The following is a 16,456-nucleotide window of genomic DNA, read 5'->3' as shown; positions in this document are numbered from 1 at the left end:
AAGTTTATATGAGATTTTTAAAAAATGCAAACCTATTTTAAATCATAGTTTTGTGTTCAAGTATACAATTTCAATTTTTATTTTGCTATTTTAGTTACTAATTTTTCAACCTGATGTATTGCTAATAGTACCTACCTAAAATAAATTTCTTTACTTTTAATAACAATATCAATAATCATAACATAAAATAAGTAAGTAATTCAGGTTGGGAGATTATCTCTGATAACCGTTTTTCGTATACTTGTATGCTTTTTCTTTTGTATAAATGTATCTATATTTATTATTTACATATTTGAACAAATAAAATAGTTAATCTCCAACAAGATGATCTTCAAGGTTTATGATGGTTTCTGATTGCGTATTGAATGTTATATAAAGATCGATAAAACGTTAAAAATGACCTAGATTTTTCAAACTAAATTATCAACAAACAATATAATTAATGTTATCCTTTTTTTTTTTATTATTTAGTAAAATGCTTATTCCTAACAAAAAAAATTGCAAGTGAAATTAAAAGTTCATTGTATTTATTTTTTTAATTTAAGATTTAAAAACAATAAAAACCTGTTAATAATAATTTTTTATAACCGTTGAAAGTTAAAATTTCTTTATGAAATTATTGCTTTCTATACACATTAAAATGTATAAGATATTTAGACTGATTAAAGCTATCTATATTACTGAATTCATTAGTTTATTAGTTTTTTTTTATACATCTTTGAAAAATGTTTTTCCTCAAACCAAAAGATTAAAAATGAACTCAATACAATATTTTTAATGTATTTCTTATAGTATTTTAAAAATATAAAAAAATATATTATTATTCTCAGTTTTTATAAAAATCATTTGAAATGTTGTCAAACTACTTCAAAAACAATAATTTTTTTAATTAATTTTGTTGCTGAAATTTCATAATGATTGAAGATGGTAGAATTATCTTTCTTGCTATTTTTGTTGAGCGCAATTCATATTAATTTCTAATCCACTCTAGAATTAATATTGTGTAGTCTGCAGATCTTGCTAGAGTGGAAACTGTCCACCTCCATACCTATATTATTAATTTATTATATTAATAGACACGTATGGTTATTCTGAATTCCTAAATGTGAAATGATTAGTAAATCGGTACTTCATATTATATTATTTTTATTAATAATAATTTTTATTTGTATATTTGTTTGACGGTCTGTTTGATGGTGCCTGGTATAGATGTTACATGCAGAATACAGGTATAAAATGTATGCGGTATGCCTTTACAATAATGTATTACACTATACATTGTACCTAACATACATATTTACTTACAAATTTAAAGATGCACGCAATGACTCCAAAAGATTCAAGTCCTTAGCGCCTAGATTTCTGAAATAAATTTAATGATTTATTTATTTCAAGATTATTTTTAATATAGTGTTTCTCAACTAGTGTGTCGCCAAATGAGTCCAAATGTGTTGTGGAGTATATTAAATGACACAATATTCAAAAACATTTTTGACACAATTTGCAAAAACTAATCAATATTTACTATTTTATATAATTTCTATAATAGTTAAGGATAAGTTATCGAAATATTTTACTTATTTTTAAATTTTTTACTACCAATTAAAATGAAATATTATCCATGATTCTTATTTTTTTATTGTGTGTCGCAGAGTATGAAATATTTTAGTATTGTGTCGTTATAGCACGAAAGTTGAGAAACACTGATTTATTCTACAATTATTTGTATTGGGTAAGTGAAATTGCTGTCATTCTATTGTTTTTTTTCACCTATTTTTTTATTGTGATTTCCTCTGTATGGCTGTAGGTACTTACAATAGAATAATAAAGTGAAAACAGCGAAGTAAACTTTGAAATTAACTAATGTACCTATATAGATTAGTAAATTCTGAACACATTTTTCCTATAATGATGCTTCGAGTTTTCTCTGTAGCTACTTGAAGGAAAACTTATTGTTGAATTTTTAACCTTAGATATAAACACGAAATATTTTATGATTTTTCAACTAGGTACAAAATTGCTTGCAAATTTTCAGGATTTCGACATATTTCTTAAAAACTTGAATTATAACGCTTATAAAAAAAAATTGTGACTAACGATTTTTTATTTTTTTCAACTACAATAAAATAACAACTTATAAGGAACCTATTAAGTTATACATTTTTTTGGTCATCCAACATTTTTCTATCGACACTTCAAAAAAAAAAAAAAATCTCAGAAAAATCAAAAATTTCAGCTATCTTAATAGCTCAAAAAAGTTAGGTTATTTAAGTTAGGTAATTTAACTGTATATAAACAACACCAATGTAAACATTTGGTAAAAATTTCAAGTGTGAAAAGTGATTAGTTTTTGAGTTACAACCATATAAAAAAATCGTTTTGGCTGAAAACTGGTTTTGCGTAAAAGTTCCTGTTTTTTCAAAAACAAAAAACACACATCATTTAACAATGATGTGATAAATCAATATATTCATCACTTCCTTCATAATCTAAAATCAGAATTTGAATAAATTCATAAAAAAATATAAGGTATTTATGACTGAACATGCTTGGTGAATTATTACGTATTATTGTACAAGTATCGTGGTGACATAAAATCGTAAACGTATCTTATGAAATGTTGTTAATCATGTTGTATTTATACCTATTCTGATGTTTTCTTATCTTTTCTAATTCATATTTTAAGTCTACCGTCCTCGTGTTTGGTACCAATTCTTTCACAGAATCATTATTGATGGTTAAACAATCGGGTGCGTTTTTTATTTGCCTCGTGGTAAGTTTCGGTTTGGGCTCGTTTGTATCTGTTTGTTTCGGCTTGTCTTGAATCATTTCGCCGCTAAAATGAACGGTTATAATGATGATAAATTATATGGTATTTTAATAGTCACTATAACACGATTTGATTTAGTTTATAGTTTTCGTACCTATTAAACCATATAGGATGTACATATATAGGGCTAATTCAGTTGTCGTAGCTTGGCTTAGAATTACAGGATACAACATATGTAGTTATAAATATATAATGAAATTGTTATATATAGGCAGATACCTACATTAAAATTAAAAATACGTAATAATTATTATAGATGTGTGCATCTATACTTATTACTTATGACAAAATCAAATCTGGGAAAATAAGATAAGGGTACAAAATAACATAGAAAGACTACATTTATAATTTTGGATAATTTATCAGGGATTCTAATTTAATGGTTTTAATATATTATTTATAAAAAATATAATTAAAATAATTAAAGACTGTTCATATACTATAATAGCTGAATTGCAAATTACATTGTCAATGACAGGGTTCAGTTTTATGTTATGTAGGTAACATGCTAATGTCATACTTATATATTGTGATAAGTAATAACAAATATTTCAGTGGGGAGAGAGAAATCATTTTTTTTTTAGAATATAGCCATGTATAATAACAATAACTATTTACGTTATAAACAGTTCATTTTTTAATTTGCTTAAAATAAAAATAAAAATACATAAATATTCTCCATATCGTTTTTAACGTTTAGTTTTTTTTATCGATTACTGGAAAAATGATATGTTTTATAATAAATAATAATTATTCATCACAATATTTAATCTTACACATTCATATGCATATGTAAAAATTTTTAAAAGGTAATTTTTATTTATTTTTTTTTTACAGGTTGAAGCCTTAAGGAGACATAGTACCCGCATGTGTTGTCTTCATTTTACACACGTACGACATAGCAAATTTTCGTTCACCAGTTTCAAAAGTTAGTTTTGATGTAGAGTGAATTGACCTATTATACAATTTAAAAGTAAAATTAGTATCAAGGGCCCCACGTAGAACTTTATTTATATTATTATAATTTAAAGTTTTGGACGACAATGGAGATTTAAAACTTCACTAACTTCATGGGTGGTTTCCGATAGCAAAGTGAATATCCTTGGTGCATTATACAGGTCAAAATTAAGAATTTTCCAATAGTTTTGAAAAATCGGAAAAAAAATTGACGGAAAAACGGGAACTTTTAAGCAAAACCAGTTTTCAACAAAATCGATTTTTTTATATTGTAACTGAAAAACTAATCACTGTAAATACCTACTTGAAATTTTCATCAAATGTTTATATTAGCATTATCTATATACAGTTAAATTTTCGAAACATTTTACTTATTTTAAGGTCATTTATAGACATTCGAAATATTAGTTTTGTATAATTTTTTTTTAAATATTGATAAACATTTTTTGGCTTAGTCAAAATACTCGAGAAAATTTAATACAAAATTCCTCATAAGTTATTCTTATAGTGATTCAAAAATCATAAGAATACATACTCACAATTTTTTTATAAGCATTTGAAGTTTAAATATTTACATAAATTCGTCAAAATCATGAATATTTGAAAATTATTTTGTAGTTGAAATTTATGAAAAAATTTGTATAGGTATCTAAGAGTTGAAAATTTAATACAAGATTTTCCATAAGTTTGGCTTACAGAACTTACATTTTTGGGGTATTCGGGTAATTAAAACATAAACCACCTTTTTCATCACCGGAAAATAATATCCTAGGCTGACAAATCATTTTTGTTCAGAATCGTTTTTCGTGTATACCTATCATTGGATTCAAATTTAATACATTTATAGTGACTTACTATACAGCAGAAAATTGCTCACTTGACCACCTTTTTTTTAGATTGACAATAATTAGTAATAGTATGGAAATTTTGGGAGCAATATGGCTGTTTATAATAAAACTAAGATACCTAATCCACCATTGGTTATGTTGACTATGAATAATACATTTTTAAACCCAAGTTTAATCAAGAACTAAGAAGTAAACCAAGTTTTATTAAACTTAGGTTAAACTTTAGTTTTTGACAATGACTATGAATAACACTATTTAAGTTTAGAGATATTCAATTTCAATTAATATAAAACAAGAAAATTTGATTTTTTTTTTAATTACTAATCACCTAGGTCATATAATACTATATACTTATTACCAGAGTTATGAAATACTTGAGTAAAAGTATTCAAATGTTTTCAGAATTTCAATGATTCTGACGATATTTTATGTATTGAATATTGTTTATTTTTTTTTTTTTTTAAATAAAGTTGGAAAAATATTATTGCTCATTCAATAATAATTTTATTCAGTGAGAGTGAATCGACATGACAAAAAAAAAATAATCTATAATGAATGATAACTTGGAAAATATCATATATTTCTGAAGTGCAAATAAAGAAATTAATAATAATTATTTAACAAATAAATATACTTAAATTACTATAATATACTAATTAACTATATCACATTTATTTCAAACCTATAAAATAGTAACTATAAAGTGTTTAAAAAAAAAAAACATTTTTAAAGTATTTGAATTATATTTTAAATAGGTACTTTTATAATAACACTATTTGTTATTACTATAATAGTTGACAACATTCTTCATTATTTAAACGTAAACTATAGGTACGTATACTAATACAAATTAATAGTCTCATTACTAAAAACTATTTTTGTTGTGAATAACCACCAAACATATATAAATTAAATAAGCAATAAAAATAAACGCTTAAATCAATTGTATGATATTAATTATATTTGTGTACATAATATTTATATTTAGGTGTACATGGTCAGTTATCAGATTACCTGATGACCGCTTGATGAATGTCACTTATTTTATCACCACCTGATTTTTCCAACATTTTTTCAACTTCTATTTGTGTATTTGTATTTTGGTGGGTGTCGCTAGTCTAACAAACAAAAAGTACATAAAAAACTAAAATAAAATAAAATATTTATTGTATATTAAAATAATGAATAGGTACTTATTCAAATTGTAATAGTTTAATTAACTCGGTATAACACTAATCCATAGGTGACTTTAATTTACAACCGATAATCTTAATTCACCAAAGAAACATTTTACGTTTCTTAAGTATATATTATATAATTTACAAAATAACCTTTGAGCAATATAAGTTATTTTGATTTTATTTATGAAATAAATAAAAAAATAGTATCTATTTATTTTTATATTTTAAATATTAATTTTAAGTAAGTATAAAATACATATAACAGTTTATTTTTTTTTAATTAAAAGTAATTACTCATATATTTATATAATATATAAAAATGGTGTGAAAAGTATATAGTAATAATTCATCAATTGAGAACAGTTGGGTCGATTTGGCTCAAACTTTTTATCAGTTGTTCGTAATTGCCAGGAGAAGTCTTTTACGAAAGAAAATTTTGGAAAAACCCAATAATCTGAAATTCTGCATGAGATCTATGTGAACAACACACGCGTGCATTATGCGATGCCACTGAGGAAAACACTTTGTTTTTTGGAAAAACATTGTTTATCATTTTGCTCTCTATTGATTTAGGTTTCATTCAAATAAATAACATTGAAATTTGAACTATATGTGTTTTATTATCACTGAAGTTTATCTAAAGGTGTTAAATCGGGGTGAGACAAGAGTTAGTTATTTTTTATACTATATTAGAAATGTATGGAGAAACAATATTTGCCGGGTCAGCTAGTATTATATAATATTTTTAAATATTAATTATTTTTTATAATCTGGTAAATTTAGAAGTTTAAAAAATAATTAAATATTTTTATTCATAATATATTATTATAATACATTTTGAATACTCTATACATTATTATAACCTTTTTTTGTTTTTGAATAATGTAAAATTAGACTACTAAAATATCTTTTTATTATAAACTAACACTACATTAATTAATGTGTATACAATTTAAAAATAGTAATACATTTGAAGAATTGTTAAATCTTTAGTTTAAAGGCATACGAACTGATGAATTCTTATTTTTTAATAAATTAAAAAAATTATAAATATTTACTTCAAAAATAATTTAAATTTTAGTCATAAAATCGTTAAATTATTTTTTCATACAAATACTTATATTTATATCTTGATAATTGAATAAATTACTTTTGGTTGTTCTTCAATATCTGGCACTTCCAGGTGGATTTTTAACTGGCATAATTTTTCTAGCACAGCAATACCTTTAAAATAAAATTATTCTATTATATTGTTTTTATACATTTGAAATGAATTAATATGTATATCGAGTTTTTAATATTGTTCTTACCTTCGTCTCTATTGTTACTATATTTACATTCCCATGCATCTAAAAGCATATTATAATATCTGGCACTATCAAAGTATTGATGATATTTAAAAGATGAAGTGGTTGGAAATACTTTTTGAAATCTGAAACCATAAAAATCTAAATAGAATGTTTTATTCTTACATGTTAAGTTATTAGCTTATAAATATATGAATGATACACATACGATCCAATTTGTGTAAGTTCATCTTCATACACAATAAGATGCCGAATATCATCTGGTAATAAATCATCTAAGATGCTATCAATATACTAAAAAAATTATAGTTTATAATTAATTGATATTTATTATAGTAATATTAATAATTTAATACTTCTGCTCTGGATTCCATATTTATAAAATATTCTTGTTTTTCTTTTTCTTTGGCAGATAAATTGAATGTATATAATCTCTTATCATAACATAGTGTTGATTTGACTCCTAACATCTTGAGTAAAGTATTCTAAGGAAAGATTTTAATTTGATAAAAATATTTATTGAAAGTTGTTTATTGAAATTAGTTATTGATTTAAATTTATATTAATTTTATAAGCTATTTATTATAACTCACGTGTGTACTACGAGACATTTTATTTGGGATATGATAACCAGCCATGTTCATTAGGTCTTTAACCAAAGGTCCTTTTACAGCCAAGTCAAGCGGAGAAGACGAATGCAGTGATGGAGATATATTGACCTAACATTATATCGTTTTACTATTCAATGTTACAAACATATTTTCATTAAGTACCTCTAATATCCAAGGTTTAAGATATTCATCGAACAAAACATCTATTCCAAACAACTCGTAAGCGTTATATCTATTACTCAGATTTGATTGACACATTTGACTCATTGGTGATTCACCACTTATGACAGTTTTCACCACTAAATCTTCTAAGCTTTTCCATAATTTTTTAACGTCAATTTTAAGCTCTTTCTCCATGTACGTCCATAATGATCGTAATGTCCTAAGTTATCGTAATTAATTAATAATCACTATATTTAAAAAAAATATAAATTCCAACATTAAATCTAAATTAAATACACTTAATACAATATATTCACCATTTATGACCCTGACATGCATCAGCATCTTCATTTTCAGTATACTGACTACTAAGTCTATTAATACTATAGTTTGTCAAATGCATATATCGATCACATATAGTGGAAAGATCAGATGAATACTTAACTGAAATATTAAAAATAAATAAATTATAGTTTCAATGAAATAAGTAAGTAGGACAAGTAGGTATATTACAAAAATTGCTATACCTGAAGCAAATCTCACAAGTCCATTATCATAGAGATAAAGACGAAGTGGATTGATTGAAGTGATGAGTATATAAAGTCTTAAATCAAATTTAGTCTCATTGATTAAATATGGATTATCTATGTACCTTTGTACAACTACTGGCATTTTTTTGGGTATTTGAGCCCATTTTGATATAACACGAATTCCGGATCCTCTAGCTGAAGCTGGCTACATAAAAAACAAAACGAAAAAAAATCAATATATTAGTTTAACCATTTTTTAAAGGACAAATTTAAAAATAATACCGGCTTAATGATCCATTTATCTTCATCATTTTTCTCCCAAATTTGTTTTAAAATTCTGGCTTCTTGAGGTAATATATATGATGTGGGTATAAAGCCAAAATGTTCTTTTCCGTATTTTAACATTAAACGTTGCAAGTTTTTCCACAACCTATCTTTACGACCAATTTGAAAAGTACCCGGAAAATGGTTAAGTTTTTGTTGTTCCCAAAGTGTTTTAAAACATAATGATTTCATATGTTTACCCCAAGTTCCAACCCAATCATTTGATTCTTAAAAATAATAACAAAGAAAATAAACGCTAGTTATTATTATTTACATTTTTATAATAAAAAAATAAAAAAGTTTATGTATACTCACGTGATCGAGGCAACATCATTAATTCATTAGGTGCAGGAGCTACGCCACAAAAAGCATCAACAATAGGAGGTGTAACACCACAGTGATTTTGTAAAGAAATGGGATTAGATTGATTACTTGCGACAGAAGGATCAGTTGTATTTTGAACTAGACAATGCTCACTTCTTACCAGTTTAAAACCACTATTTTGAATAGTTCGACGTACAACAATTGGTGTTATAGAACTTAATTTCCACTTTAATAACTTTTGTAATGATAATGGAAAAGATTCACCTGTAATAATAGTAATTGAAATATTAATAATTTTCACCTAAATATTAAACTAAAAACGTTTGAAGGTACCTTTAATATCATGTGAAGAAAATCGTATGTATGGTGGCATATTAGAAAATAAACTAGGTCTCAAGGCTGAATGATACTCGAAATTATCTTTTTGTTTTGGAGTATCTGTAAAATGTAAGTTTGTTAAAAATTATCACAAGTATTCAGCGGTACCTATAGGCATATTTCATTCTTTTTTTTTTATCATTAAATTTAAATTTAAATCATAATAAAATACTTGAAAATAAGTGGTCGAAAGTTAAATTATTTGGTTTATCATCAGTTATAACATTTTGTTCTATTCTCTTATTAATGCCTATCGGAGATTCTAAGCTTCTTCGAGCATCTGTTAAAGAAACAGTATATAAATCAATTAATATAAATAAATACATAATATGATTGCGAGTTTTTGTTAAAATTTACTTTCAGATGTTAAGTCCAGGTGTGTTTTTAATGAACTAAAATAAAATAATTCAATGATTGGATTGAAAAATAAATAATTTATTTTTTTAATTAATTTTATTCTTACTTAACAGGAAATACAGATGTGTTGTTTACATTTTCAGTCCGCTTTCTAGTTTTAGGAGTTAATATTTTATTATTTTTATCAGGTAATTTTGATTTTTGTTTTTCATAAACATCACTAGTAAGTATTAATTCTGAATTTGGACTGGTTTTTTCGAGAATCTGTTTTTCTTCTTTAGTATTCACTAATGGATCTTTTATTTTGGGATTATCTTTAATATTTTTCATTGATTTAAATGTTTCTTTAGATTCCATAGGCATAAGTGTTACTGTTCGTACATGATTGACAAGCGTTTTCTGATTAGTAATGTCCGTAAGATCTTTATTTTTAGGATTTGTATTATTTAAATTATAATTTATTGACGTAGATGAGCATCCTTTCTTTTGCATGTTATTTGTAGATATAGGAAACTTAGAAGGAACCGTTGGTGAAATCTAAAGTATAATTATATAATTTGAAATACAGATTAATAAAAATGGTATTTTTACAGAAATACTGACCTTGCGTTGACGATGAACAGGAGGTTGTTTTACTTGCGTATCATACTTTTTAATTGATGCATAATTAAATCGATCAACATTTTTAAACTCCTCTTGATTTAGATGCTTCTCATTATTTGACAATTGTTTTAAATTATTATGATATCGAGATGCATTATTACGTCTATCATTTTGTTCTAGTTCATATATAGATTGCAGTGTTGTATCATTTTTCTTTTTATCACCTTGAAAAAAAATTATGGTTATTTTATTATGTAGGTATGTTTAATTTTTATTAATTAAAAAAAAATGTAATTTTCTATTTGCAGATTACAATATATTTTCCAAATCAATAATATCAATTTTGATTTTAAATTAAGAACTTTTTTAATGAACTTATTAGAAATTTCTTATCCTACTAACTTAATAAATGAGGAAATTTGGATAATACATTTGAGTAGTTTAAATTGTTCAATGTAGGATCAGTATCCAAAACTGGAAAGGGATTTAGTTTTAAAAAATTTTCTGAACTGTGATCCATTGGTTGATGTAAGTAGGCACCAAGAGTTTGTAAACGATCTACAGGACACCACCGTTCTTTAAACCCATCTGATGAAAATGTATTATGTTCTTGGTGGGTATCAAATGGTCGAGATCTTTTTATTCTATTCATATGTACATTACATACGGGGCAAAAACAATTTTCTGGTACAATCCCTACATATGAATTTTTATTTAAAAAAAAAAAATGTAATTAACTAATTACAAATTATTTTTATTACTTACCAAAGGAATGAGGATATCTGGATAATGCATTTGAACAGTTTAAATTGCCCAATGTAGGATCAGTATCCAAAATTAGATAGGGGTTTAATTTTAGCAATCTTTCCGAACTATGATTCCTCGTTTGATGTAAGTTGGTACGAACAGTTTGTAAACGATCTATAGGACACCGCCGTTCTTTGTTGCCATCTGATGAAAATGTATTATGTTCTTGGTGAGTATCAAATGGTCGAGATTTTTTTATTTTATTCATAGGAACATTGCATACTGGGCAAAAACCATTTTCTGATACGTAGCCGTCATGTTCACAATTATTGATCATCTCTTTGGTAAATGTTGAGTATGATTTATTGTTTATTTTTTATTAACTTGTATATTATGGTAAAAATATAACTGTTAAATTTGTCTATAAAAATAATGATAATATTAAAAAATTTAAATAAACAAATAATAATTAAACATTAGGATACAAAATGATATAATAATTCTATCTTTTAAAGACTACAATAAATATAAATAAGTGATTTTATTTAAAAATAAAATATGTAAGATTGTCAGCTAAGATGTGCCTACTTAAATAAGGTCAATAGTTGGTCTACTGAATTTAGTATAAATGGAAGTTTTAAAAAATTGAAAGAACATAAAATAATAGAAAAGTATGAATTCAAACTGTTAAAAGTCATACAATAGTATTTAAAACTTTCAAATTTAATTTGTATTATTTTAATTCTATACAAGACTAGGAAAAGAAATATTAAGGTGATAACTGACAAGAATTATTATGAAATAATTGGGACGAATACTTTTAGTTTTATTTAAAAAAAGACTATCAACATTTTTTAAAATTTTAAAGACATTTTTGAGATAATGTTTCGTATTCAATGACAATATTTATAGAGTAGATGAGCAGAGAGATATCGATCAAATTTTTTTCTTATCTATCTCTGTGTAATTTCATTCCACTCATCTATTGGTAAGCTTTAAATATACTTATAAATTATAATTAATTAGCTTCATATCGTCCAAATGTTGATTTGTTAAAGTATATCAAAATATTTTGTATTAGAATATACAATTAAAAAAGTATACTATCATTCATTAAATTAAAAATATAAAAATAATAAAAATATGATTTTTCTTTAAAACATTGTTCCGTGAAGACTTAATATTTTGTAAAACAAAAAAATACTATAAAAACCAATGGACTAACCAATAAAAAACAAAATTAACATAAATAAATTATAAATAGGTTCATTCAATATATTGAATATATTTTATTTTTTTAAAAAAGCTTGAAAAATTAATTTTTTTATGTTAAGTAAAAATAAATTAATAAAATTTATCCTGCAACGTGTACCTATAGATTTGTATTTAATTATTTTAAAATATTTGATCACTGTATACATAATGACCCTTATTAATCCCCTCTTTTGACCATACCAGGTGAGCAGTGGCATGTACTTATACTTAATTAGGTATAAAAAAAAACTCTAGTAAAAACACTAAAATGGTAGTAATAATACATTCCCCGACGCTATAAAACTTAATGTCTTTACTCTACACGACGCTAAATCTCTAGCTAAAACAATCACAAGCAACATATGGCTTCGGGCTTGGAGACTAGGTTCTACAAAACTAAACGAGATCAAACACACCACCCTAACATGGCCCTCTCCTTCGAACACATCCAGGAAAATAGAAACGGCAATCAACAGATTGCGAATAGGGCACTCATCGTTAACCCACCAACATCTGATGAAGAAGGAAGACCCCCCTATTTGTACAAGCTGCGGCACACAGCTCACAATCAAGCATATTATATCTGAATGCCGCCAATTTGAGAGAGAAAAACGGGAAGCAGGAATTTCATACATTCTCGCCGAAGCACTTCAGCCAGCCAACATTCAAAACATGATATCATTTATAATCAATTCTAATTTAATTAACCTTCTGTAAAATAATATGTGTATTAATATTAAGCAATTATCTTCCAATGTAACATTTCCAATGTAACCCCACAAATTTGTAGTAGCCAATGGCCCTAGATGCCGAGGCTTTATTAATAATAAAAAAAAAAAAAAAAAATACATTGATATGAATTATTTCACATTTAATATTTACCATATCACCCAAGGTATTAGCAATATGTACAGGATTACTTTTGTACAAAATAAATTCATAATAATCATTTTAATAATGGTGGACAAGTGGTTACCACTCTAGTTGGCAAGCGGGTTACTATAATGCAGTGGCGTACGCAGGGGTAGGGTTCTAGGGTTCTGACTCTCCCTGAAATTTTTTCATTTAAAAAAAAAACTTATTTACCACCATTTCAATACACAGTCGATAAATTGTTGGTAATTTTTAATAGATATAAATTAAATTATTAATTTATTATTGATTATAATTTGTTACAACTAATTATATAAAAATTGTTGAGCAAATTATTCAAATTGTTTATTATTATTTAAATTATTTACTCATGTAAAACTAAAATCCTGCGTACGCCGATTTAATTTAATGGATGAGTTAAAATTGAATTTAATGATTTATAATTTAATAAAATATTAGATACGAAAAACGATTTTAAACGGAGATGGTCTGTCAGCTCATATCATTAAGTGACAAAATATATTTCATGATGTGTTTTTAATATTTCTACCATAGAGACATATTTTATTATTAGTGTTACGATAAATGAATTCAATTTTCCCCGAAAACATTGTACCTATTTATTATATTATTGATATTTAATTATTAAATATATATTTATACTAATTTATATTATTGTTATTAACTTCAAGTTCTGGTAGGTATAAATAAGTAATATTTTAAAACTAATCTAGGTGCATGTTTTGAAAATTTCATAATACACGTTAACGTTTTAAATCCTCACGTATAATGTTTTTGAACTACAACAAAATAAATAACATCGTGTTATTCGTCGTTTAAACATTTAATTTCGTTCAAATTTGAACTTAAAATATCTAAGAAAAAAAATTGTGTTTGTATAATATTTTTTAGATATTTTAGATCCAGTATGTAAGTATTACTTATGAATTTATGATTAATCTTGAATTTATACTTTCAAATCTTAGATATAATAAAAAAGTTTTTAAATTTATAATTCTAAAATAGTTAAAATATTTTCAAATTTGACAAATTATGTCAAAATTTGAATTTCAAATGCATAGCAAAAAATAAAATTGTGTTTGTGTATTTGTAATATTTTTATACAGAGTAGAAAATTACAATATAAAATTTTTTTTTAAATTATCAAGCATTTGCTGTTATTTGTTTTTAAATTATGACGAATAATATAATAACTTTATACAGTTTTGACTTTAAACTCTCTTAAAAAATTAATTTCGGATAAAAATATTGTTTTTTTTTTTTTTAATAAAGGCTGAAAATATTTAAAAACAATCTTGTATTAAATTTTCAAATCTTAGGAGTGAATGTTAAACATTTTATGAATTTTAACCACAAAATAATTTGCTAATTTTCGCAATTTTGACTAGATTTGTTAAAATTTCAATTTTAAATGCGTATGATGATTATTTGTAGATTTTGTAGATTTTTGCTCAATATTTTGTTCATATTGATTCTATTGATATAAAAAAAAACAAACAAAAATCAAATATGTAGTATAATTTTAAAGTTTTTGACCTTTTTTTATTTTTTTTTCGTTTTCTCCGTTATATTTAGAAAAAAAACATACATAAAATCAAACATTTTTAGCGCTCTACTCGAAATCTAGTAATCTAAAAAAATGTACCTATTGAATTTTATTAAATAGTAGGTACCTACTTGATACTTGGTAGAATATAGTAAATATATTCATTCCGACTCGAGTACAAAGTCTCTAAACCTTAAAACTTAATTTTACAAAAGCATAATTTTTAAAATATAAAATAATCTGTAAGAAATATTTTATTTTTTATTCATCATCGCATCATTATAACGTTAATAATAATGTTTAGTAAATTGTAAATACAAAACATGTACATTGTTATTAATGATATACGTGTGCTTGATGGATTTATAAATATAGTATTTGAAAGTTTTGGAGCTAAAGATAAGTTTTGACTCGGTAAAAATTTACATAGGTAAAGAGCCTTCATTTTTATAAATCAAGCTTTTCTGTACTACACGAAGGGTAGACAATTAATAGTTGATAATTATGCATTATTACGTTAAATTGAGATAGTAACTACTTTTAAGGACTTTTTAAATTAGCTGATAAACTAGTAAAATAAATATTAGCTAAGGTAAATTACAATGTCCAAAAATACAATTACTGATCAGTGATCACAAGAAGTGTCAAGAGTGCTTGCAATATTAAAACATTTAAAACATCGACTATAGGTAATTTACATACTACCTATTAAGATTAATATGGATTTTTATTAGAATTTTAGTTTAATATTTTAACTGAAATCCTTTTATACGTTTTATACATAGTGGTCCAATATATATTATATATATATATATTAATTGTATTTTAATATAATTGTATATGTTTAAACAGATTAAAATGTAATTCATGGTTTAGTAGCATCTAGTAGCATCATTTTTTTTTAATATGCATATTGTTATGTACCAACTACAAGTGTATAATCTTATATATATATATGGAGTTCTGATAGGGGATTAGACCTAACACAACTGCATAGGAGTCTTATCAGCGAGCCAGTCAAACAACCTACTCTTTCAGCTTAAGTAATTCAGTGTAGTAATAATCAAATATATTAACAAGGTGCTATTAATAAAATTAAAAGTGTAATAATTTAATATTTAATAAACAGTGTAAATTTATATTAAACAATTATTTTAAAATTGGTTTGATTCTTTCAATTTTATTGATCACCAAATAGAGGAAAACGGTAAAAAAACTCAACAGATGAGCTCATAACAAATGTGCGATAGCGGTAATTGAGCCATAAAACCATAAACCCTGTCTGTAATTTATCTATGTGTCAAATCACAATAATATTAGATTTTAAATACACAAATGTATACCTACCTTGCGTGGTCCAAATGACAACACTGGTATAGACATAAAAAGTTATATAGGAATAAAATCATTAATGGAAACGAGTACTTACTTAAAAGAAAACTTAATGATATCATATGCATTTACTGTATATTCACAATCGATGTAAAAACCAATGTCAGTCTTCAAGATTAAAACAATAAATTGATTTAAGTATACTGATTGTAAAAAATTGAATTCTGAACTTGTATAAAATTATAAAAACTTAATAATATAAAACGGTAAT

The 16,456-nt window shown here is 24.7% G+C and overlaps 1 protein-coding gene across 7 annotated transcripts; it reads right to left on the bottom strand.

Annotated features, from left to right (window-relative positions):
• Positions 1–821: 821 nt before the first annotated feature.
• LOC114127729 (uncharacterized) lies at positions 822–16,437 on the bottom strand. Of its 7 annotated transcripts, none has more exons than XM_050206801.1 (22): positions 16,318–16,437; positions 11,178–11,580; positions 10,815–11,108; positions 10,413–10,636; positions 9,916–10,346; positions 9,810–9,844; positions 9,625–9,732; positions 9,408–9,512; positions 9,066–9,338; positions 8,709–8,977; positions 8,424–8,631; positions 8,214–8,340; positions 7,897–8,116; positions 7,717–7,842; positions 7,480–7,608; positions 7,332–7,417; positions 7,127–7,248; positions 6,967–7,040; positions 5,650–5,753; positions 2,645–2,836; positions 1,306–1,362; positions 823–1,048 (listed from the first exon to the last, which is right to left on the bottom strand). In XM_050206801.1, exons 2-22 carry the CDS (start codon positions 11,494–11,496, stop codon positions 1,021–1,023), a joined length of 3,531 nt encoding a protein of 1,176 aa, XP_050062758.1. In that variant the 5' UTR covers positions 11,497–11,580; positions 16,318–16,437; the 3' UTR covers positions 823–1,020. The 7 variants fall into 7 exon arrangements, with proteins under 7 accessions (XP_050062763.1, XP_050062758.1, XP_050062757.1 ...); XM_050206800.1 differs by having other exon boundaries at positions 16,283–16,391; XM_050206805.1 differs by lacking the exon at positions 16,318–16,437 and having other exon boundaries at positions 824–1,048; positions 11,178–11,363; positions 11,443–11,550.
• Between the last annotated feature and the right edge of the window lie 19 nt (positions 16,438–16,456).

This window comes from Aphis gossypii, chromosome X (genome assembly GCF_020184175.1).
Source record: "Aphis gossypii isolate Hap1 chromosome X, ASM2018417v2, whole genome shotgun sequence".
In the NCBI taxonomy this organism is placed as follows: domain Eukaryota; kingdom Metazoa; phylum Arthropoda; class Insecta; order Hemiptera; family Aphididae; genus Aphis; species Aphis gossypii.
Note: the sequence above shows the minus strand (reverse complement) of the source record. Positions and strands in the feature narration are given on the sequence as shown.